This window comes from Diaporthe citri, assembly GCF_014595645.1.
Source record: "Diaporthe citri strain NFHF-8-4 chromosome Unknown scaffold_7, whole genome shotgun sequence".
Classification (NCBI taxonomy): domain Eukaryota; kingdom Fungi; phylum Ascomycota; class Sordariomycetes; order Diaporthales; family Diaporthaceae; genus Diaporthe; species Diaporthe citri.
In genome coordinates, this window is record NW_025064852.1 from 1,922,910 (window position 1) to 1,945,467 (window position 22,558).

The 22,558-nt window shown below is 41.2% G+C and overlaps 4 protein-coding genes across 4 annotated transcripts; 2 read left to right on the forward strand and 2 right to left on the reverse strand.

The window, feature by feature from the left end:
- Positions 1-9,856: 9,856 nt before the first annotated feature.
- On the reverse strand, positions 9,857-11,015 carry INS49_013770 (uncharacterized protein; the record flags this gene model as incomplete). Its single annotated transcript, XM_043174463.1, has 2 exons — positions 9,857-10,617; positions 10,673-11,015. The coding sequence occupies 2 exons, from the start codon at positions 11,013-11,015 to the stop codon at positions 9,857-9,859; spliced, it is 1,104 nt and encodes a 367-aa protein (XP_043021408.1).
- A 5,198-nt stretch (positions 11,016-16,213) lies between these two features.
- INS49_013771 (uncharacterized protein) lies at positions 16,214-17,106 on the forward strand (the record flags this gene model as incomplete). Its single annotated transcript, XM_043174464.1, has 2 exons — positions 16,214-16,489; positions 16,630-17,106. 2 exons carry the CDS (start codon positions 16,214-16,216, stop codon positions 17,104-17,106), a joined length of 753 nt encoding a protein of 250 aa, XP_043021409.1.
- A 1,309-nt stretch (positions 17,107-18,415) lies between these two features.
- Positions 18,416-18,731, reverse strand: INS49_013772 (uncharacterized protein; the record flags this gene model as incomplete). The annotated part of the gene is made up of 2 exons (XM_043174465.1): positions 18,416-18,562; positions 18,639-18,731. The coding sequence occupies 2 exons, from the start codon at positions 18,729-18,731 to the stop codon at positions 18,416-18,418; spliced, it is 240 nt and encodes a 79-aa protein (XP_043021410.1).
- A 1,253-nt stretch (positions 18,732-19,984) lies between these two features.
- On the forward strand, positions 19,985-21,489 carry INS49_013773 (uncharacterized protein; the record flags this gene model as incomplete). Its single annotated transcript, XM_043174466.1, has 2 exons — positions 19,985-20,737; positions 21,220-21,489. 2 exons carry the CDS (start codon positions 19,985-19,987, stop codon positions 21,487-21,489), a joined length of 1,023 nt encoding a protein of 340 aa, XP_043021411.1.
- Between the last annotated feature and the right edge of the window lie 1,069 nt (positions 21,490-22,558).

Consider the following 22,558-nt stretch of genomic DNA (forward strand, 5'->3'; position numbering starts at 1 on the left):
AATAAAAAAATATATATTTTTATTATTATATATATAAATATTATTAAAAGTTTATATTTAATATTTATTAAATTATAAAAATAATTTACTATTTATATTACCTTATTATATTTTTTATTATTTACTTTTAATTCTTAGCTTTAAATATGTATTTAATAAATTATTAGTTAATTATTAATTTTAATAAATATATTATAATTATTATTTTATTTAATAATATAAAGTAATTTATATTTTTTTATATAAAAAATACTTTATTTTTATTCCTTTAATTTATAATATTATAAATATTATTAACTAAATTAAATGCATTTTTATTAAATATTTTCCTTATATATTTTAAAGTAAGGTTATTATTATAAGCTTAGGCTTTAGCCCAAGCCTTAAAGCTAAAAAGCCTTTAAAACGGGCCCAATATAAATGCCCTTTAGGCATTAGAAAAACCCTTCTTCCATATATATATATATATATATATATAATAGTTAAGGGCTCCCTTTAAGCCTTAATTACTTTTAAGGTATTATAATTTATAACCCCTTTTAATACCTCCTTGTAAATGCCTTAAAGCTAACTTATAATAATTATTAATATATTTAAAGCATAATATTATATTTTTTTTAAAATAACTTTATAAAATAAAAAAAAGATTAAAAGAAATTAAAATAAGTTTTATAATATTTTATAAATAATATTTAAAAACTTAATAATAATACTTTTTAAATAAATTTATATTTATTTTTTATTAAAAAAGCTATTTATTATTTATAATAAATAAAGCAATTAACCTTAAGCTTTTATTTATTAAAGTAATTATTTTCTTAAAATTATATTAAAAGCCTTTTAAATATTTATTATAAAAATTAAGATAACTTTTTATATAATTAATGCTTATTATATATTTTATATAAAAATAATTATTAAGTTTATAATTAAGCATTTTAATAAGGCATTAACTTATTATAAATTAAAAATTCTTTTTTTAAGGGCAGCTTATATTATTTGTTTTTAATAATTTATTTTAAGCTTTTTTTTAAGCAAGAAATAAATATAATTAAATATTATAAGTAATATAAAGATAAGTTAAGTTTCTTTATTTTAAAAATTATTCTAACCTTTATATATTTTATAATTAAAAATAATACTTTATTTTTAAATATTTATTAAAAAAAGCTTTTATATAACTTTATAAGGTAAGTTATATAACTTTAAGGAAATAAATTATAATTTAATTTACTCTTAATAAAGTATTATTAACCTTAATTATATATGCTTTAATTTTCTTTAATTACTTTCTTTATATAATTAAGTATTAATTTTATTTTTTTTAATATTTAGCCTTTTAATAAATTTTTATAAGGTTATTTTTTATAATAAAGCATTATATAATAAGCTTAATTAGCTTTAAGGCCTTGTTTTTAATTAATTTTATTATATTATCTTTAACTTTAAATAAAAGGGATTTATATTTTAACCTTAGCTTATATTATCTTATTATAATATATAATTTTTAATTAATATTAACTAAGTTAATAATCTTTCGCTAATATTTTTATTTTATTATTTAAATTATATAATAAAAGTGTTATTTATTATTTAAAGCTTTTTTTTAAAAGTTTTATTTATTTAAGTTTTAATATGCTTTTTAAGCAGCTTTATATTTTAATATTTATTAAAAAGCCGCCTTTACTTACTTTTAATTAAGGATTTTAATAACTTAAATAACCTTTATAAAGGCTTTTTTATACCCTTAAATTTAACTATTTATTATTACTTTATCTTTATTTTTAATATCTTTTAAAGAAAATAGCTATATAATTATAATTATAATAAGTTTTAAAAATACTTAAAGTTTTATATTTAATATTTATATTATATTTTACATTAATAATTAATTGCCTTGCTTTAATATTATTATAATAAAAACCTTATAATTTAATTTTATTTAAAAATCCCTTTAAACTTATATTTTTATAAAAAGAATATTAAAGAAAATAAAGTTTAAAATATATTTTAATTTTTAAATATTAACTTTTAATTATTTTATATAAGTTATCCTTAAGTTTAATAATTATTTAATTAATATATTTCCTTTATTAATATTATTTACATTTAACTTTTAAAGTTTATTATATATATTTATATTATCTTTAATAATATATTTATTTAATAATATTAAGTTAATAAAATATTTTAAAACCTTATTAATTTATAGTTATTAATAAAAGTTAAAAATAATAATATTATTTATTATAAATTAAAGCAAATTTTTTAAATAAATTAAGCATTATTCCTTAATTTAAAGCGCAATGCTTTTATATATATATATATTATAATGTAAAATTTATTTAAGATATTATATTATTTATTAATTAATATATAAAATATAAAGCTTAAATAATTTAAAACTTTTATAAAAGACTTAACTTATAATTTTTAAATTACAAAAATATTTATATAATATTTAAAATAAAGTTATAAGAAAATAATATATGTATTTAAAGCTGTTATGAGCTCGGCCTTAAAGGGGCTTTAAGCTGGCTAGCGCCTTTTCCCATAAGCTACAAAGTAGCAACCTTTTAATTATTAAGCTAAAAGGTATATAATAATCCAAACTCCCTTAAATTATTTAGCTATATTATATAAGGCTTAGGCTTTTAGCTTAAGCTTATTATATAGCCCCCTTTTCCAACTTATATAATAATATAATTACCCCTAAGGCTTACCTGCAATATTGCCTTTCAAGCCAAGGATTTTCTTTATAAAAGGGGTGCCTGCATTTACTTACAGTAAATATAACTTAAACCCTTAACCTTAAAGCTTAAATTATATATTATAAGCTTAGCCCTAAAGGAGCTCCAGGCTGGCTAGCGCCTTCTTTTATAAGTTATAAAGCAGCAATCTTTTAATTATTAAGCTAAAAGATATATAGTAATTCAAGCTCCCTTAAATTATTTAACCATATTATATAAGGCTTAAGCTTTTAACTTAAGCTTATTATAAAAGCTTATTTAATATTACTTTATATTAATATAAAGTTTTTTTAATATTAATATTTATTTTATTGTTAAATTATTTTATAAAAGGCTTTTATTTATATATAATATTATTATTATAATTTTTAAATACTTTAAACTTATTATAAGTTATTTTATATAAATTATATATATTATACTTTTTATTATATTATTAATACTTTAATAATATATAATTAAATATTAATAAATATATATTTATAAATCTTTTTTATTTTTATTTTTATATTATAATATTATTATTTAATATTATAAGCATTAAATTTAATTTTAATTTAAACTTTAAGCTTTAAAATAATGTATTAATTATAATATATTATTTACTTTTAATTATATAAATTACTTTAAAAGCCTTTTTAATTAAATAAATAAAAAACCTTTTTTTTAATAAAAAGTTATTAAATACTTTTTATAATTTATTTTATATAATTTATAATAATTAATATAATATATTAATTTATTATATTATAATTTTTAATATTAATTTATTTTATTTTTATAATAATAATATTATATTTATTAATTATAATATTTCTTATTATAATATTTTTAGCAACTTAAATTATAAAGTTTATATTTTTATTTTTTATTAATTAGCTAAGAATATTTATTATATTTAAATAGCTTAAAAGATTTAACTTTATAAAAAAAGAAAATAATTTAAAAACCTTTATTTATAAAAATTTAAAAAGTTAAAAATTTAATTTATATCTTTACTTTTTTATTAATAATTATTATTATATAAATTAAATTTTTAACTTTTTAAATTCTTTAAAAAAAGTATAAAATTAATAAAATAATATAATTATATTATATTTTTAATAAAATTATATTTATTATTATAATTAATATAATTTATTAATAAGTAATAAATATTAATAAGTAATGGATTTTTATAACTTTATTTAACTTTAATTAATATTAATGTTATCTTAAGGCTAATAAATAAATAAAAAGTTAATATTAATTAATATTAATTGCTTTTAATTTTTTATTTTTAATTAATTTAATTAATTTAAAGTAATTAATATAAGTATAATATATATTGAAAATAAGCAACTTTTAATAAAAAATTTGCATTTTATATTAAATAATGCTAATTATATTATAAATTATTAAAATATATATATTTATATTATTTAATATTAATTAAGCTAAATTTATTATAATATAATTAAAATTTAATTAATTTAATTATTTTTTATTTTTTTTATAAGTTTTTATATTATGCTTAATTTCATTATAATTATTATATTATTATTTAATTAATTTATTATAAACTGCCTTCTTAATATTATTATTTATTTTATTAATTAGCTGCTTCCCTTTTTATTTCTCTTAAATAAAAGCTTAAAATTTCTTAATAATAAATACTTTTTTAAGCTATATTTAAGTTCTTTTAGCCCTTTAATATTTAATAAATATTATATTAATATCCTTAAAAGTATAAATTTAATCCTTTAAAATAATAAGTTTATATATTATTATTTATATATTCTTTGTTATTTAGTTAATAGCCTTTATAATTAATATAAAGAAGCTTTTTTAATAAATAAAGATTTTGCTTTTAATAAAGCTTAATTACTTAATAGTTTATTAAGTATTAAATAATATTTAAGATTCTTAATATTAAAGAAAGATAAAAAGAGTTTATATAAGAGTTTATAAGTATATATTAAGCTTAAAAATAATAAAATTTAAGTTTTAAGGCAAGATTTTAGCTTTTTTAAATATTACCTTAATATTATTCTTTATAAAGGTCTTATTATAAGCTATTATAAATATAAGAAAAAACTTAAACTTAATAATATAATTAATAAATATTTAAATTAAGAAATTAATTTAATTATTATATATATATTTTAAAGATAAATATAATATAATATTTAATAATTAAAGTAAATAAAAAGAATATAATAATATATTAATAAAAATATTATTATTATTTTTATAATATTAATTAAACTTAATTAATATATAACTTTTATAATTATTTAATATTAATATTTAATATATGCCTTTTATTTATTATTTAATATTGTTATGGTTTAAGCTTATGCCCATAGTAATTAGTTAGTAGGCTTTGGCCCTATAAGAATAGGCTTTAGCGTAGATGCAGATAAGGAGTAAACCTTCTCCTTTGTATTTTAAATATTAACTTTATTTAGGCATTTTTATTTTATAAGTTTAAGGTTAGCCCATAATATATATTTAAAGTCCTCTTGCATTATAGATTTATAATATAATTATATAAAATTTAATATAATAAGACTTAAAAGGAATAATAATAGCTTACTAAGCCCTTTTCCATCCTAAGGAGCTTTTATTTTAGGAAAGTTTAGTAACTTAGTTAATAAAGATAAGAGCTAAGTTTATAATAAATAAGGAGGTAATTAGCATTAAAGGGGCTTAATTTTTTTATATATTTAGCTGATTGGGAACTTTCCGTAATTAATTTTTATCTTATATTAATTTTATAAAGATATTTAAGGGGTAGCTAAAGAGCTTCTTAAAAAGGGTTTACTTTGTGCTTAAGGATTCTTTTAAGCAAAGGCATGTTAGGCTTAGCTTAGTTGCGTTATGGCAATGCCGTAAGGAGGGGATGGTAGATTTTCTTATTTACTTTAATTAGCTTTCTTATATAGCTAGGGCCTAAGCTTAGCTAAATAATTATAAAATACTATTTATAACTAATAAACTTACCGCCTTAGCAAGGTTAAGATTTAATTATAAGGAGTAGCTAGAAATATTTAAGGCATTTTATTTTGCCTTATAGTAATATAAGGGCGTTTTTAGTGCTATAATAGCGAAGGATAATATTTAACCTTAAAATAGCGAAGCAATAAATATTAATATTATAGTAATTTTAATAGGGAAAGTTAAGTATTATACTTATAATTAGCTTAGTTATTATAAGTATAATTACTTAAACTATTGCGGGAAAACCTATATATAATTATTATTAATTAGGCTTAATAAGGGGGAGGCGCTTAATTAAGGTTATTTTTAGCATATAAATTTTTTTTCTATAGGGTGGGGCTTAAAGCGATGCCGGCTTAATGCCAGCTTAGGCTTAAAGCGGGCTAGTTAATGCTAGCTAGTTTGGCGCTATGGAACTTTTAAGGCCTAGGAACTTTCCGCTAATAAAGCAGATTATCTATAATTAAATATTAATTAATTATAGGTTATATAATAAGTTCGCGGCCTTAAGGCTTTGGGTAAGGGAGCTTATGTAAAAGGCATGGATTGAAGGATTTTAAAAATGCCGTTAACTTAGCCGCTAACTTACGCTTAAATGATTGTTTTTTATTGGCTTGCTTTAGCTAGCATATTGAATTATAAGGTATGGAAAGGATAAAAATATATATATAATATGGGCTGGCTTAGTAATATAGTTAAAGCGTTATGGGTTAATTAAATGGCTAGGTAAAAGGTAATGTTTAATTCGCAATTAAAGCAGTGCCTCCTTTATTTTTTATTATATAATTAATCCTTTAGGAAGGCTTCTTTGCGGCTTTAACCTAGGGAAAGGGGATATGTTATGATTTAAGCTTATGCTTATAGTGATTAGTTAGCGGGCTTTGGCCTTATAAAAATAGGCTTTGGCATGGGTGTAAACGGGGAGTAAACTTTCTCCTTTGCACTTTAAATATTAACTCCATTTAGGCACCTTTATTCTGCGAGTTTAAGGTTAGCCCATAACAAATATACTTATTAAAATGCTAAATTTATTTTAAATTAATTTTATTATTTATTTATTTATTTAAAATAAATTTAATAACTTAATTATTTAAAAAACTTAACTTTATAGCTTAACTTATAAGGTAATAAATACCTTAAATAATTATAAATAATAAAATATATTAACTTTTTATATTAATATATTTAATAAGTATAGCTTATTTTTAATTATTAAGTTAAATTAATTTAGCTTTTTTATATTTATTAATATATATAATTATTATTAATATAATAATTATGTTTATTATAAAGTTAATTTTATTAAAATTATAAAAATTATTATTTATAATTTTATATTTAATTATTATATTATAAAGTAATTTAAATTAATTCTTAATAATCTTTAAATCTTTATAAAGAGCTTTTTAATAATTATAAAAATAATTAAACTTAATTTTAAGGGTAAATTATAAGTTTTTAAAGTATTAAGCTTAATGCTTATTAATAAGTTTAGCATTATATAATATTAATAAAAAGTTAATTATATTTTTTATATTAAAAAGTTATAAAAGAAATTTTTAAATATTTTACTTAATAATATATTAAATAAGTATTTATTCTTTAATTTAATTAAGTTTATATATATTAATATATAATCTTTTATAAAAACATTATTAATTTATTTTATAATAAAGTATAATTTTAAGGATATAAAAGATTTTAATAGCTTAAATTATAAATAAAGGTTTTATATTATTTTTTTTAAATTTTTAAATTACTTAAATAATTAAAAGGATTTTATCTTTTTTAAATAAAAGATATATTAATAATTATTAATTTTCAATATATTAAATATTTAAATAAGTAAATTAAAGCAAAATTAATATAAAAAATTAAGATATAATTAGCATTAAAATAAAACTCTTTTATTAAAAATTAATTACTTTAAACTTTAATATAATTATCCTTAATTAAAAATAAGAAATTAAAAGCAATTAATATTAATTAATATTAACTTTTTATTTACTTATTAGCCTTAAGATGGTATTAATATTAATTAAAGTTAAGTAAAGTTATAAAAATCCGCTACTTATTAATATTTATTATTTATTAATAAACTACGTTAATTATATAATTTTACTTTTTATCTTTAAAGTTATAAGTTTATTTTAAATAATTTTTATTATTAATTAAATAATATATTTTATTTTAATATTATTAAGATTTAAAATATTTATTAACTTAAAATTTAAAACTTAATAAATTTAAGCTTTAAAAGTAAAAGCTTTTTATTTAAGCATTAACTTATATTTTATATCTTTATTTTATAATAAATAGAAGATTTAAAGATTTTCTTTAATTCTTAAATTATTATAATTTATATTTAACTTTTTTAATTATATTAAAGTTAAAATAAGTAAGTTAAAAATTATTAAGCTTAAATTATTATATTAATTAATAATTTATTATTTTAAAATATATTAAATATTATTATTAATTTTATTTATAAAAGCCTTAATAATATTTATTTAAAAAACTTTTTTATTAATTAAATAATATTAATTAAGTTTAATATAATATATAATAATATATATATTTTATTATTATTAATAAAAAATCTTTAAATATTTAAATAAATAAGCATAATATTAATTATTATTTAAGCTTTTATATAATAATATTTTTATAAGCTTTTATAAAAGAAATTATAAATATATTTAAATTATATTTTAAAGCTTTTAAAACTTTTTTTAATTATAACTTATTAAATTATTTTATTTAATTATAAAGTAAAAGCCTTTTTAATAATTTTAATAAAAGCAATAACTTTTTCCTTACATTTAATTCTTAATAAGGCCTTAATATTTAAAACCTTTATTTACTTTATATATTATAAATTATTAAGTATAATTAACTTAAAGGAATATATAAAAACGTTAATATTTATATTTTAAAATTATAAAGCCCTTGCTAGTATTAATGGCGGTTTATTTATTATTCCTAGGGAGGAGGGCGATTTAAAGTTATGGCCTTTTTAGCTGAAAGGGGGGCTGTTGTTAAGCAGTATATGGTAGTTTTGGTGCGTGCACTAATAGTGGGCGCGCCAAGAAAAATTGTGTCGGGAGGTCTGAGAGCCGCACTTACAACCACTGAAAAGGTAGATACTCTTCCTACCCAGGTACGCTAATGTTAGACGGTGTCATCCACAACCCCCTAGCTCTCCGAGCAGCCGACGGTACCTGACATAAACCGGAACCCCCAGGTGACGTACTGCTGCTGTTGCACAGTCGATTGTCGAGACGATCACCCACGATTCCACCCAGGCTGCATTAAGCGCCCAGAAGTGATTCTCGTGTTCATCTAGTTGTGACGCGGGACATGACAAGAAAAGAACGATTGATTGAAGAACGCAAGGTATCTGGGGAATAGAGAGAAAAAGATTAAGGCAGGCGTTGACGTGGATTGTTTTTCGGACGGCGGATCACCCGACGTGCGTGGGCGTTTCTTGTCGTCGATCTGTGTCTCAGGTTCTCGTCGAGTAGTCCATGGATCCGGCCTGGTCAGCTGCCCGTCTCATGGCTCGCTGATCATTCAATTGGTCGGCATTGCCATAACTCTACGCCTTGTCATTCACTTGGTTGCTTGTTCAGGCGCTTGGTTGCGCATGGGGGGTGGGGAGGCGGGAGGTGGGAGACACCAGCGGTTGTCCGGTTTATGTTCTCTTTTTTCTCAGTGTCCTCCGGAGTATTGTGTTGTCGTGGTCTTGGCATGATTTGGTCGGAAGACCTCCGGGCTAGCTATGCACAGAGCGCAGCGAACGTAGACACCAACGTATTCATGAATTAGTTTAAGAAGAGTATAAGGAAATAATCATCGTAGAATAAGCAGCCGTCCCAAGTGTGAAATAGCTGCCGGACACCTCTCTCTTGCCAGCTCTATGTACACCATTATCAGTCTCGTTTCGCGTCTAGCACGGTACAAACCAACCCCAAGCCACCGCCGCCCTCTTTGAGAGAACACCCCAAATCCAAGCAAACAACAACCCCAAAGCCGAGTGGACGGACAAGACTCAGTCATGTCGTACAGGACCCATGTCCTCTCGACACGGCGCTTCATAGAACTAGCCCCTGCTCCTGTCGCGTTCAGGCGACGAAGTCACGGGTGGCGATGCGGGCGAGCCGGCTGCGCTTGTCGCTGGCCAGTCTGCGGCGACCATTCTGGCCCTGCTGTCCTTGCTGGCCCTGCTGTCCTTGCTGGCCCTGCTGTCCTTGCTGGCCCTGCTGTCCTTGCTGGCCCTGCTGTCCTTGCTGGCCCTGCTGTCCTTGCTGGCCCTGCTGACCGTTCTGGCCCTGCTGTCCTTGCTGGCCCTGCTGACCGTTCTGGCCCTGCTGTCCGTTGTTGCCGCCATTGTTGTTGTTGTTGTTGTTGTTGCCGCCACCGTTCGCCGAGACAGTGAACTTGGTGCAATCGTCCTGAGATCCACGCTGGGCGACAGGCATGAGAACGGGCTGATGGTTGGAGGCTGAGGTCATGGTGCAAAGGCGGTAGTTTCCGGCAGGGAGACCGCCAGCCACGTCGGCTGAGAGAAGACCCTGTCCGTTACCAGCATCGTTGATACCCTTGAAGAAAGCGAACTGGGTCGGGTCTGGGGGCTGGCTTGGGTTCAGAGAGTTGCCCAAGTCCTGGACGGTAACGTGAGTATGGCCAATGACTTGTCCCTGACCGTTGAGGGTCTGAGGGGCGGCGTAGTAGGTCGCATCAGCGTTGGTGAAGGAGCCAGCCTCGAGGTTCTGAGTCTGGACGCTGATGGTGAAGTCCTGCTGCTCCTGGACCTCATCACCGTTCTGGGGGAAGGTGATGATGGACGAGATCATGTTGTTCTTGGCGGGGATGTTTCCCATGGCTGTGGGGTCGGTCAGCCAGACGTGAGAGTTGGACCCGGGGGGACCTGTACTTACGGATACCGTTACACGAGCCCTCGGTGATTTGGAGACCGTTGGTGAGGGTCTTTCCGGCGCACTCGTTGATGAAGTTGTTCTGCGAGGTCTGAGAGGCGGCCTGTCCATCCTCAGCACCAAGGCCCTGGGAGCCGTCTGAGAAGGAACCGGTCTGGATCGCGTTCTCGCTCAGGGTCGTCGAGTCGGCGTCGTTACCACCGCCCTGGTTTCCACCCTGGTTCTGGTTGCCCTGGTTTCCACCGTTGTTGTTGCCACCGCCGCCACCGCCGCCACCGCCGTTCCTTTGCTGCGCCAAGGCCAGGGTGAAGAGCGCCGCAGCGCTAAGGAATGTCTTGGAGACCATTGTTTCTCGGGTACCGTGAGGGAGCGTGGGAATAAGGGAGGACGAGACAAAGAATGGAAGGACTAGTCAACGCGAAGACCAGTCGACGCGAAGCAAACGACAATTACGAAGTACTAGGTATGTTGGACCACGATCAACGTGAGTCGGTAGTCTCGACTTGCAAGAACTTCAATATAGAGAGCGAAAAGAAGTTTGCGTCAGTCAAAGTAGCGGCAGGAGGGGGGAGAAATCGTCTGAAGGGCCGTCTGAGGATGAAAGCTGATATATGGGATGCAGGCGGCGGCTCAAAGTGCTTGGCACGGCCGGGAAGGCCCAGAGACGAACACCATGTCGGACATGGACATGGCGGGCTGTCGAAAGGAGATTCAACAAAGTGATGGCAGGGTAAGAAGATCCCGTTCGAGGTGAAACCTTATGCGACGAAGATGTCGTCGCAGGAGCCAAGCCGGCCGCCGGCAGGGGTGCGGGCAGGGGGTGGGGGGGACGGCACAGGTACCGTACCTGACCCGTGGACAGGTGCCCGGCCGTGTGCGAGGCCGATGAGGCCCTGCTGGTTTGGAAGGTGCCCAGACGTCCGAGGGTCAGTATGTAATCAGAATCCTGGAGTATACCCAAGTGCCGGATGGGGGAGAGAGAGAGAGGCGAGTGAGCGCAGTTCGATCACTACCCAGCTGTCCTGCATCGGCCTGGTGCCAGAAGGGATGCAAGAGGCGAGATGCAACCATCGCTAGGCAGTCTACTAGGTAACACATCGACTGAAGCGCAGAGACTTCCTCACCAGGCAGGAGGCAAGGAGAAAGCCACACATAATAGTTGTGATGTTAGGAGTCACACCGTCTGAAGATTGTTGGTGGAAAACTATCACGAATTTGGAACGTGTGTGTGAAGTGGAGGGCCGGCCGACTGCCTGGGTACCAGCAGCCAGCAGCACCAACAGAGAGGTAGGAAGGAGCCAATGAGGCCGCGCATGGGGCCCAAAGCTTGGCGCAGTTAAGGTTGGATGAACAAGGCCCGCGTCACAGATGCAGCGATGTGAGAGATTGCAATGCGGCTCCGGCTGCTGGTGCGAAAGGCAGATGACTGACTGGCAATGCTGACAGTGACGGGGTTTCTCTCCCAAGGGAACGGCAAACATTGCCCCCCACATCGCCCATGCCGAGACGATTGATTGATGGGACAATGAGATGAGAGAGATGCGATGCGAGATGGGGCCCAATGCAGTACCCACTCGAACCGACCAGAATAGTGGACTATGGGGTAGACAGGCGCCGGCCGGACCTCGAGTTTGGATGTTCCAGAGGCTGAAAGGTCGAGGTGACGTCCGGTGTCTGAAGAGGCTCTAATCAAAAGCGGGTACCCCCCCATGCCTGCTAAGTACCTGTTCGCGCGGGTACTTGCGTCCCCCACCGCCTGGCACCCGCGAGGCATGTACACGCTGGCAGCTTGGCATGGCCCGGGCTGCCATCGGATCGAGAGACGTTGGACGTGTCGGCTGCCCTTTCTCGTCCTGACCATCTCATCTCATCATCTGTTCTCACTCTGCTCTGCTATACCATATTTATTATACCGTCCAATACAAGACGCGACAAGATGAGGTAGGCTGTCACTTGGTATCTCCAGGTAGCACCCCTGCTGCGGGATTTGCTATCCAATGTCGAGATCTGTCTTGAACGCATGTAGACTACTACCCAGCTATTGATCGCCTTCCTGCCCGCTCATCATACCATGAGACGAGGCTCCGAGTACGACGACGTGAATGAGCATTCCAAAACCCCGCGGCGACTTGGGCATTTCAAGTTTCGAGGGCTGGCTCTCTCCAGGCTGACTCGAGGCCGCTATCTTTGGGTCTCCCCAGCTTACTGGCTCAGAGGCCGGCGAGTTACACCATCTAGCTGATCGTGGGCCGCCGAAACGGCATCTGTTAGAGAAGTTGCGACCCCACGCTGCAGGGCTGCCCTTTCCCTCGCCCTCCCTTCCACCCTTCCAAACCCTTCCAGCCATTCCTGCCTCCCTCCCAGCCCCAGCGTCATCCTGATGATCCCGCCCCTTGCGCTCCCTGTGTCCTCTGGACAGTCCAGTCATGTCGTCGGCCACCGCCACAACTCCCGTCTCAACTGCATCCATGATGCCGGGCCGTCATCCCTTTTCCCTTCCATCCTCGCACACGCAAGGCTGCCAAGTGCAAGCTGGAGCCTCGATTCGGATGAAGCACTCAGGCCTGAACGTCGGTCACGCCTGGCATCACGCCCAGCTTTTGGAAAATGCAAGCCAATTTCAAATAAGCATACCCACTCTGCTTGGGTGTTTGCCCACGCCTTTGGGACTGCCGTCCAAAGTACCCACCAGCAGTATCCACTACCCATCGTTTCGCCCCCAGAGCCCAAGACACGATTCATACCTACTACACTGGAATCTCGAATGCCCCAGGTGCCGAATCGACACGCACACACGGGAAACACCACATCAGGATCGCAACCCATGCCTTAATGCCCCTACCATCCAGCCCAAGCATGCTGGCACGCGCCGTCCCCAGACCGGCTGCCCAAAACAACGCCATGGTTTCGTCTTGGCGAAACGATCACATCGAGGGGCGCCACGCACCGCTATTTTCTCTTCGGCTACGCACAGCCTTGACTAAATCACTGCCTTGCTGAGGGTCTTTGATTCATTGATTTTCGAAGCCGCACATGTCTTCGGAAAAACTTCGTTCTCGCCTCCATGTCTTGCATGGAAACCCGTAGCCCCAGGCTCTCACACCCTGGTTCTGGTGAGAGAGGGAACCAGAAAGTGCACACCGCTTGGTGCAAAGTATAGCACCGCAGGGTACGTGCACGCGCCTGCGAGGCTGTAGGCGCGGGCGCCACGTCTGAAACATCCAAACAATGAACACTGCGGGAATAAGGACGAGATGGCAGCTGTCAGCAGCCTCTTCGCGACGGGCCCTTTTCGGCGGAGCAATGAAATTGGCAAGATGGAACCGCCTGAGAAATGCCGATGGCAAGGCTAGTCTCCGTGCCTGGTCAGGTGAGGCCGTGTCCAGGCCAGGCTGTCTAGTCGGCGGCGAATATTCCGGACTTGAGACTGATAGCTCACAGACATACGTACTGTCGGGCTGGGCCACGGGTACGACAAGGCTGCAGAAGTTTAAATGAAATGGGAGGGGATCGGGGGTCCCATACCAAGCCACGGCACGAGAAAACTCCGTCTGAACAACGGCTGTGGGCCGCGGATTGGTCGTCGCCAAGATGCGACGAGAACGAAACGTCGATCAAAACAGCCACAGCAGGGCGGGCCCGTCCGAGCTGACCTCACTGCACCCCAAAACAAGGTCAGGCTGCGCTTACTATTGTCATGCTGCGCGTGCACTCACAACATCTTATTCTTGCCAGAGCAGGGACAGAGTCACAGGCGGACCTGACAGGCGGACGGACCTGAATGCAGTACGGCGGGGTCCCTAGACGATAATATCGAAAGCAATATTAAAGTGGGTCAGCCTCTGTCTCTGTCTCTCTGGCTCTTCCTGTCTCCCTCGCACTTCTGCCTCTGAGAGGGACAAACGCCGGAGTCAGTCAGCGTGTCAGTTGGCCGGCCAGTCATCAATGTCAGTAATCAATTCTTCCCAGGTGGGCGATCTGCCCGGTGGGTCAAGTGCCGCGCCGGTGCCCGGACGGATGTCGGTTTCGGGTGAGCTGTATCATCGCCCATCTGTTGCCGCACCCTGCCAGCGCCGGCTGAGCCCTTGCCATACAAGATGTTGCAATATTGCTGATGAAATCTTGGCCTTCAATTTCTGGCATGCTGTGCCAGTCTATGACATGCTGTGTATGGTGCAAGGTGTAGTATGGCGTATGGGAGAGCGCACGATCAAGCTGGACCTGAGTTGGCCCCGAGTGAACGAGGGCGGTGGCGTCCTCGTCCCCATCACTCGTCCCGCCCGAGTCAGATGCAATGTAAAGAGGAGAATAGGCCGATGGGTCTCTTGGTTCCGGCTTGCACCACGCGGCAGCCAATCTCTCACATGGAGTTGTGAGGGGGTGGCCGTGAAAGGTATGCTGGCCTGCTTGAGGATGACCCGGAGGATTCGGTGGGTTTCTGGTTGCCAGTTGGAAGTACGCCTGGATGGTCAGATTCGGGGGGCCGAAATGCCTTGGCAGCCTCTGAGGAGTCTAGTCTTGGTAGTCTGCGCTCGCGCTACTCTAACAATTTGTTAGTTGCAAGTCCGACTAATCGGAGCGGTTAGTTGCCCGAGTCATCAATCGGCTCGGATCAGGCCCCGAGTACCAACCCGAGCCGTGTCAGCACAAGCTGGATTAAACCTAAACTCCGGTCTAGTTGATGCACTTCCTCGTCCCTTGCTTCTTCCCCGCCTACGTCCGTCGTTCAGATTTTCTGACTCCTCACCGTCGGCTCCCATCCCTTCGAGCATTGCAGACGTTGCCTTTTAATCACAATCGCCCTCCTAATACCTTCTCTTCCTTGAAGTACAGCACCATCCAGCTTCTGTCAGCCACCCGCCCACTCGTTGCCAGAGCTCGCCCACAATGTCTGCCTCACCACCCCCGAACCGACGTGCCAAACGCCCTCGTAAGTCTCTCCGCTCGCTACCCTTCACTCCCTCCCCCGGGCAGTCCCCGTCCATGTCCGTCATCGTCACTCGGCGTCAGGCCCCGCCCTCGGTGACATCTTGATGCGTCACCGTCTCAAACTACAAATACCGCAGTCTGTGTAGCCATGGACGGGCAGTAGTGAGTGGCGGTCGCCGGCAAAGGTGACGCGATGTGATGCGCGGAACCAGACCGACCATCTTGTCTCCCAGGCCTTGCTGTGCTACGCGAGTCTTTCTTTCCCTGCACACCAGCCCTCCACTCAGCACTCGCAATCAATCAATTGACCTGCTCCCTTGCTTTCGCATTCCGAATCAGGAAGACAGCTGAGGTTGGAGCCGGAGTCGGACTGCGAAGGCCGTTGAACTTGTTGGGCTGCCTTCTGTCACCGCTCCCCGCCCAAAATCAACCTTCTTTCCCCCACCTGCCTTGCGCGTGTCAGGTCGCTGGCCCACAACATGCCATCTGTCTACCGTACGCCCTAGGCAATGTTCACTCCAACCAAACCACACCCAGAGCGATACACATCGGCTTTTTTCACACTTTCCCGCCGACCTTGTTCTTATACACAGGACCTAACCTCTTTCGTTTGCCATGTCAGGAACCCAGTCACTACCTCCGCCCGAGCTTCCTCAGCTGGTCGCCGAGCAACATGTCGCTATCCCGCCCACCGACAAGGACTCGAAGCGACTGATCGTCGTCCTGTCGCATGCCTCGCTCGAGACCTACAAGTCGTCACACTCGCGACCTGGTCATATGGGCGTCCAGCGCGAGGACAAGTACTCTCTGCTCAACAGCGACGAGCACATCGGCATCATGCGCAAGATGAACCGCGACATCTCCGAAGCAAGACCCGACATTACACACCAGGTTCGACCTCTTCTTTTCCCCGCACCCACCACCCACAGTACTTCACTGGGGATTTGACGTTCAACACGAACCCGATCTGTCTTTGACCCGCTGCATTCAACATGCTGGCCATGTACTAATCTTCTTTCTGTCGTCTTCAGTGTCTGCTCACCCTCCTGGACTCTCCAATCAACAAGGCAGGCAGGCTGCAGATCTACATATCCACCGCCAAAGGCGTCCTGATAGAGGTCTCGCCATCGGTCCGCATCCCCCGCACTTTCAAACGGTTTGCCGGTCTCATGGTCCAGCTGCTGCACCGCTTATCTATCAGGTCAACCAACTCCCAGGAGAAACTGCTCCGCGTCATCAACAACCCCATCACTGAGCATCTCCCCCCTAAGTGCCGCAAGGTTACCCTCAGTTTTGACGCTCCTGTGACACACGTCAGAAGCTACATCGACGGGCTTGATTCGGACGAGAGCATTTGCGTCTTCGTTGGCGCCATGGCCAAGGGCCCTGACAACTTTGCCGACGCATACGTGGACGAGAAGATCTCTATCAGCAACTTCAGCTTGTCTGCCAGTGTCGCCTGCAGCAAGTTTTGTCACGCCGCCGAGGACGCTTGGGACGTGCTCTGAACAACTTCAACGCCCCGGGGCGCCTCCTGCACGTGTAGGCAGGGCCCGGGTCAAACCAGGAGGCCGTGAGCCGTCGATCCAGATGCCCGCCCAGAGGGGAAACGGATTGAGGGAAGAGGACCTCGGAGGCAGGGAAAGGGCTGCCCTCCCGTACTAGCTATCACAACATGGCGATGACGGCGGGGCATGCGCCTCGTAACTTGGGTCGTCTGTGTTTACACTGTCGCTGTTTTTACAACCAAAACAAGTGCGTTCAACACCGGATCCAGGAGCATTCTCCAATGCTTGTCTAGACCACTTCAACTTGGTCAGACGTCTCTACCCCTGTTTTCTATTTTGGTATTCCTCTGCTCGGTTGCCCCTCATTCAAGGTAGAGTACTGCCGCAATGGTCTTGAGCAACACTCCCGGACAAGTGCCTGGGGACGATGTGGCTTACAAATACATCTACTCGAGGCTTGCAGCCAGTGAAGTCTAAATTGGTCGAAAGCTGGAAAGGTATGGTGAGCGCACGCTCCTGCAGGCCGAGTCCGAACAGGGACCAGCTTCGATGCGGGGGGGTGTGGCTAAAGGAGAGGAGTTTGGGATGGAGTGCGGAGGAGGGCAGAGGTGGAGCCAGACAGGACCAAGACAAGCAAGAATACCAGAAGCCTGTGATGAGCTAGGCATTGAGACAAAGCTTATGCCCCTTTCCTCTAGCGGTGGCTTACACTACGTTTCCACATGTGGTGACAGTCCCTGTGACACGAGAGGCAGGAGACAGAGATATAGCAAGGTAGGTGCCGGAGGACAAGCTTGATGCCGAGACGAATGGGCGCGCGGTTTAAGACGTGGGCTGTACCTGGTCAAAGATGGCACGAGAGGGGAAGTTCATTTGCGGGCCCACTTGTGGTTCATGAGGTTCATGAGGTAATGCGACGTGACGTAGAAGAGCGTGGGACGATGACTGCTTGCGGGTGGACTCATACACACAAAGTTAGTCGCAAGATCGAGGCAACATCGGCCAAAAGAGAGCACCTCCATAACCCTGCATTTATGTACTTCCCGCTCCCCGACCAGTCAAGGCACGACAGCAGCAGTCCTACGAGATGCCGCAGAGCCCCATTTGCCGACGTTCCGCTCAACTGTTCCGCCCGAGAGTTCAGAGGCTGCCCTCGGAACACGGGCTTGAGTAGCCAGCCAGCCAGCCACCGGAGTTTGCAGGAGCGGGTCTTGCTGCTCAACGGTGACCCAAGACGGATCAATCAGACGTGCAGGTGGCGATGCTGCTCATACTGTCTGTCAATCAGTCGGCCAGTCAACCCACAGCATCACCACTCGACCGACGGTGTCCGCACGGCCTGGGGCTCATTCATCGGTGCAAAGTTTCCAGACGGCGGGTCGTGGCGGATGTACGGGGGCTTGCGCGTGTACGCATATGCGTACATGTTCTGCGCCAGTTGTGAATGGCCGGTTTTCTATCTAGATATCAGCACCAACTAGGCGCCCTGAGTGCCCAATCTCTGAATGTGATTTGTGATGTAGACTACATACCGAAACAGGTAGGTGTGTGGTAGTTGGCGGGTTGGGCGCCCAGTGAGGCGAGTGACCTGCTGAGTGGCTCCCTGCAGCATGCAGCTCTTCCATCGCTCCAGGCCAGATCACCCGCCGTATGCACATCGCAGTCCAACCTCCCCCTGCCCTCCCCAGGGCGTGCGTCCCCACCACCCACCACCTCTCATCGACTCGCTCCCCACGCAACCCCTCCCTGCAGAAATCTGTTGCAGAGCCCCGGCATACTGTGTGCAGTCCGGTCGACCGTCGCAGCAGTAGTTGGGCACCAGGGCACCATCTGCTTCGACGGGCAAGCGCGGGCGCCGTCCGCCTCGTTGCAGGTGCTGCGATCCAATTCGACCGGCTCCTCCCCCTAGATCAACATCACCATCCCACACCAGGCAGTCGAGCCGCCACGGCCGTCAGCTCCGCCGGGGGCGCCAGGGCTTGAAGAGTCTAAAAGGCCAAGGGCTCTGCCACATGGGTGACCAGTGTCAGAGGAATGGGTGGAGAATATCTCTTGAGTGCCGTCCGGCCGTCCATTGAGGTGTCGCCAGCAACTCGACCCGACTCGTATCACTTACTGCTCAGCACATCTCGTCTGCTCCCGACGTCTTTGGACACTCCTTGGCTGAACTATGGGCCACGGACTACGTAGACTGTCTGTCTTCCTGTCGTCTTCCTCTTCCTGTCCATGTTGCCCGTCAAATGTCGGTGTCAACAGCCGCCTCAAGCATGACGACCAAGTGGGACACGGCATCCGTCCAAGCACAGTGCTGTGCCGTGTACGGCATGCGCAACCTGCCACCTCTTCTACTACTACTACTCCTCCTCCTCCATCTCCGTCCACCATACCATTCGCCCGCCATGTCTTGACACATATATATCTCTACCATGTAGCCCACAACCTTCCTGCTGTTCCGCATTTGGCCATTCCTGCATCTTTGGTCTTCCTCTGTCAGAGCACATCCTAGCACAAACAGGCGCGTTCAAGGCGGCAACGCGCATACAGTACCACGCCCGCCTCCTCCTCTCCCGAGTGGTTGTCGACGTGCCCTCTGTCACGCCCTCCCTGTCCCTAGGTTTCCTACCCTAGGTTCCCTTCGTGTACGGCAGGCTGGAACCTCCAAGACATTGCTGCCTTCGGCTTCAACCACACCCAAACCACAAGCCCGGGGTCTCGCCTCGCCTCCTCTTGCCTCGCCTGCATACTGCAGTGTACCTGCGCTGTGCGAGGCTGTCCCGGTCTGGGCGCGACTTTCCCCTCCACCACCCTCCCACTTCTCCCCGTACTTGAAAAGCCAACCCCCCCTCCCCTGGCCGGCACCGCCTCGCACATGTCTTCGATGCTTCCCTTTCTTGAGGTGAGCAATCTTGCTGCCTCGTCCTCCTTTTATTCTACAGTCACCCACCCGCTGGGCCTGCGGTACATCTCTGTAGCTAGTCCTTCCCCCGACCTGTTGGGCTCTCCATCCATCGTCTACGGCATAGCCACCTCGCCCCCGGTGCCGATATTCGAGCTGCGTCAGGTGAGGCCAACTGCCGACCGGCCTCTTAGGCTCTCACGCGTTGTCTTTTCCGCGTCCTCTCCGGGAGCTGTCCGGGACTTCCGGGCGCTGGTCCAGAGGATCAAGGGAGTGGACTCGGGCGCCATAGGGTTCGGCGACCACCCTGAGCTTGAGGAACAGGCATTTGGGGCAGAGCTTGTGCAGCAGTCCAACGGCTGCCCCGGTCCTGCCGAGACGGATCTCGACGGCAACATCATCAAGATGGAGGTCGTGTACGTGCCTCCGGTGCAGGACTATCCGGAATGGTACGATGGTCCGACCGTCAGGAAGACCCAATCAACCCAGAGCGAGGCCAGTCGCATCCTTCACTGGAACTACGACGTTGCCGCAGATTCCGCCGCCAGCATGTCGTTCGCACCCTTCGCGCCGGCCTCGCCAAGCTTGGTGTCACCCAGGCAGCCCGGCCGCTACGAGGAGCGTCCTTCCCTCCTCCGCCGCAGTGTCACCACCACAACCACCTTGCTTGAACCGACGGACCCGGCGGAGTCGTCATCACAGTCGCCATCACAGAGCTCCCACGGTCTTAGCGCTGTTGGTGCAGCTCTCATGGGGGTTGCGGCTGGCGCGGCGCTCGGTGCTGGTATCACATATTCCGTAGTGAGGGGCTCTCAGGACTTTGAACCACCGATGGCTCAGATGGCTCAGCGTCGATCGACGTTTCCACGCCAGTATTCAGACTCGCGCAGCCGGCGTGATGGCGGTGCGTCGGTAGCCGACCGCCGACCGCCTCCTACCTTGTTGACCAGGCACTCATATTCCCAGGCGCCATCGGCCGGGAATAGAGATGCCGGCGTTGATTATGACGACGCCCGGAGCCGGCACTCCTCACGCTCAAGACCGGCTGGTACACCCAGTGTCCGCACGCGCAGCGAGTTATCAACCAGCCGTAAACCGCTCATGCTGACGGATGTTGAAAGCCGCAGCCACGCAAGCTCCAGGTCTAGTGCCAGGACAGCCGAGATGGAAGACAGCTTGGGGCCAGGCAATCCCAGGCCCACTAGCTCGCGATACAGCACGGCATCCAGGTCGTCCAAGCACCCTCCCTCAGTCCGTCGCAGCAGTACCTACGACGGCCCCGTGGTCGACAGCTACAGCTGTGTCTCGGCGGGCAGCTATCGCACACAGAGCACTATTCGCCCGCCGCCAGCACCGCAGCCCCAGAACGTGTCCCGGCCGCTGTCCAAGGCGCCGTCCAAGGCGCCGTCCAAGGCACAGTCCAAGGCGACGGGCCCAGCGAGCAGTCGAGGGTCCGCGGTAACGGCATGGCCGTCAGGGAGGGCTGAGAGCTACGTCTCAGCGAGACGCGTCCCCCTGCCTGCGAGTGGTGTGGGGAGCAGCTATGTGGACGATGACCTTGAAAGTCTTGCCCCGAGTGACAGCATCAGTTGTGTGGGCAGTCGGAGGAGTGAAAGGCCGTACCAATGAATAAGACCTGGGTAACAATGCTTGATGGGTCAAACAAGGAGTTCGTGAGGATTGGGCTCGCGCAACAAAGGATTATGCTTACTGACCCTTCGTCTTTCTGCGTTTGGTTTCTGGTTTCCGTTCCCCATTTTTGTCTCCCCCCCCCCCCCGGTGACCGGGTCGGTACTAGTAAATTCGGCTTACAGGACGAAAACGATTATGACGACAGCAATGCTCTTGAGGGTTCTAACATCTCGTACACCATCCGACGCAGAGCGATCTGCTGCATGAGACTATTCGCATCTGAAAGGCGTGGGCATGGACGGCGTGATATGATCGATAGCGACGTAATGGGGTGGTACATGAATTCCACATAAGCCTGCCATTAGATGCATCTCTCGTAGCATTGACTTGTACACCTCGATTGCCTTCGTGGGTATCTCGGCATCAGGAATCGACGCTACCGCCCATACGCGCAAACTGTGAGTGCCGACAAGCGTGCCCGATTCTAACTACTGTACTGCCGCGCTCCAAAGGTGACGAAGTTTATCAGGAGGGTGGGGGTCGCGCGTTGTGCGACGGCAAGAAGATGAATTGCAGTTGCTGCTTTGTCTCCCGAAGTTTTGCCACCACCCAAGTTGTGGCTCCGATTGTCGGCCGGCCCATGTTCTAGCTCCGTTGCGGGAACGCAACGGCCCCGGTCCGGGATGGACCTGAGTGAGAAATGCCCATCTGCCGCGGATCAACCAACTGCAGTGCATCTCGGGCGAGGAAGGATGAGTCTCCAGTGAACATATGGGTCCGCCGCTCTTCTCTCTGCCTCCGAACCCCGCGACAGACTACACACGATTGTGCCCGACTACGTGACCACCTGCCTACCCGTCAGCCATCTCCCGTTGACTCATTTCTTTCCGTCACGCCCAGTCATACACCCCTCTTCAACACACC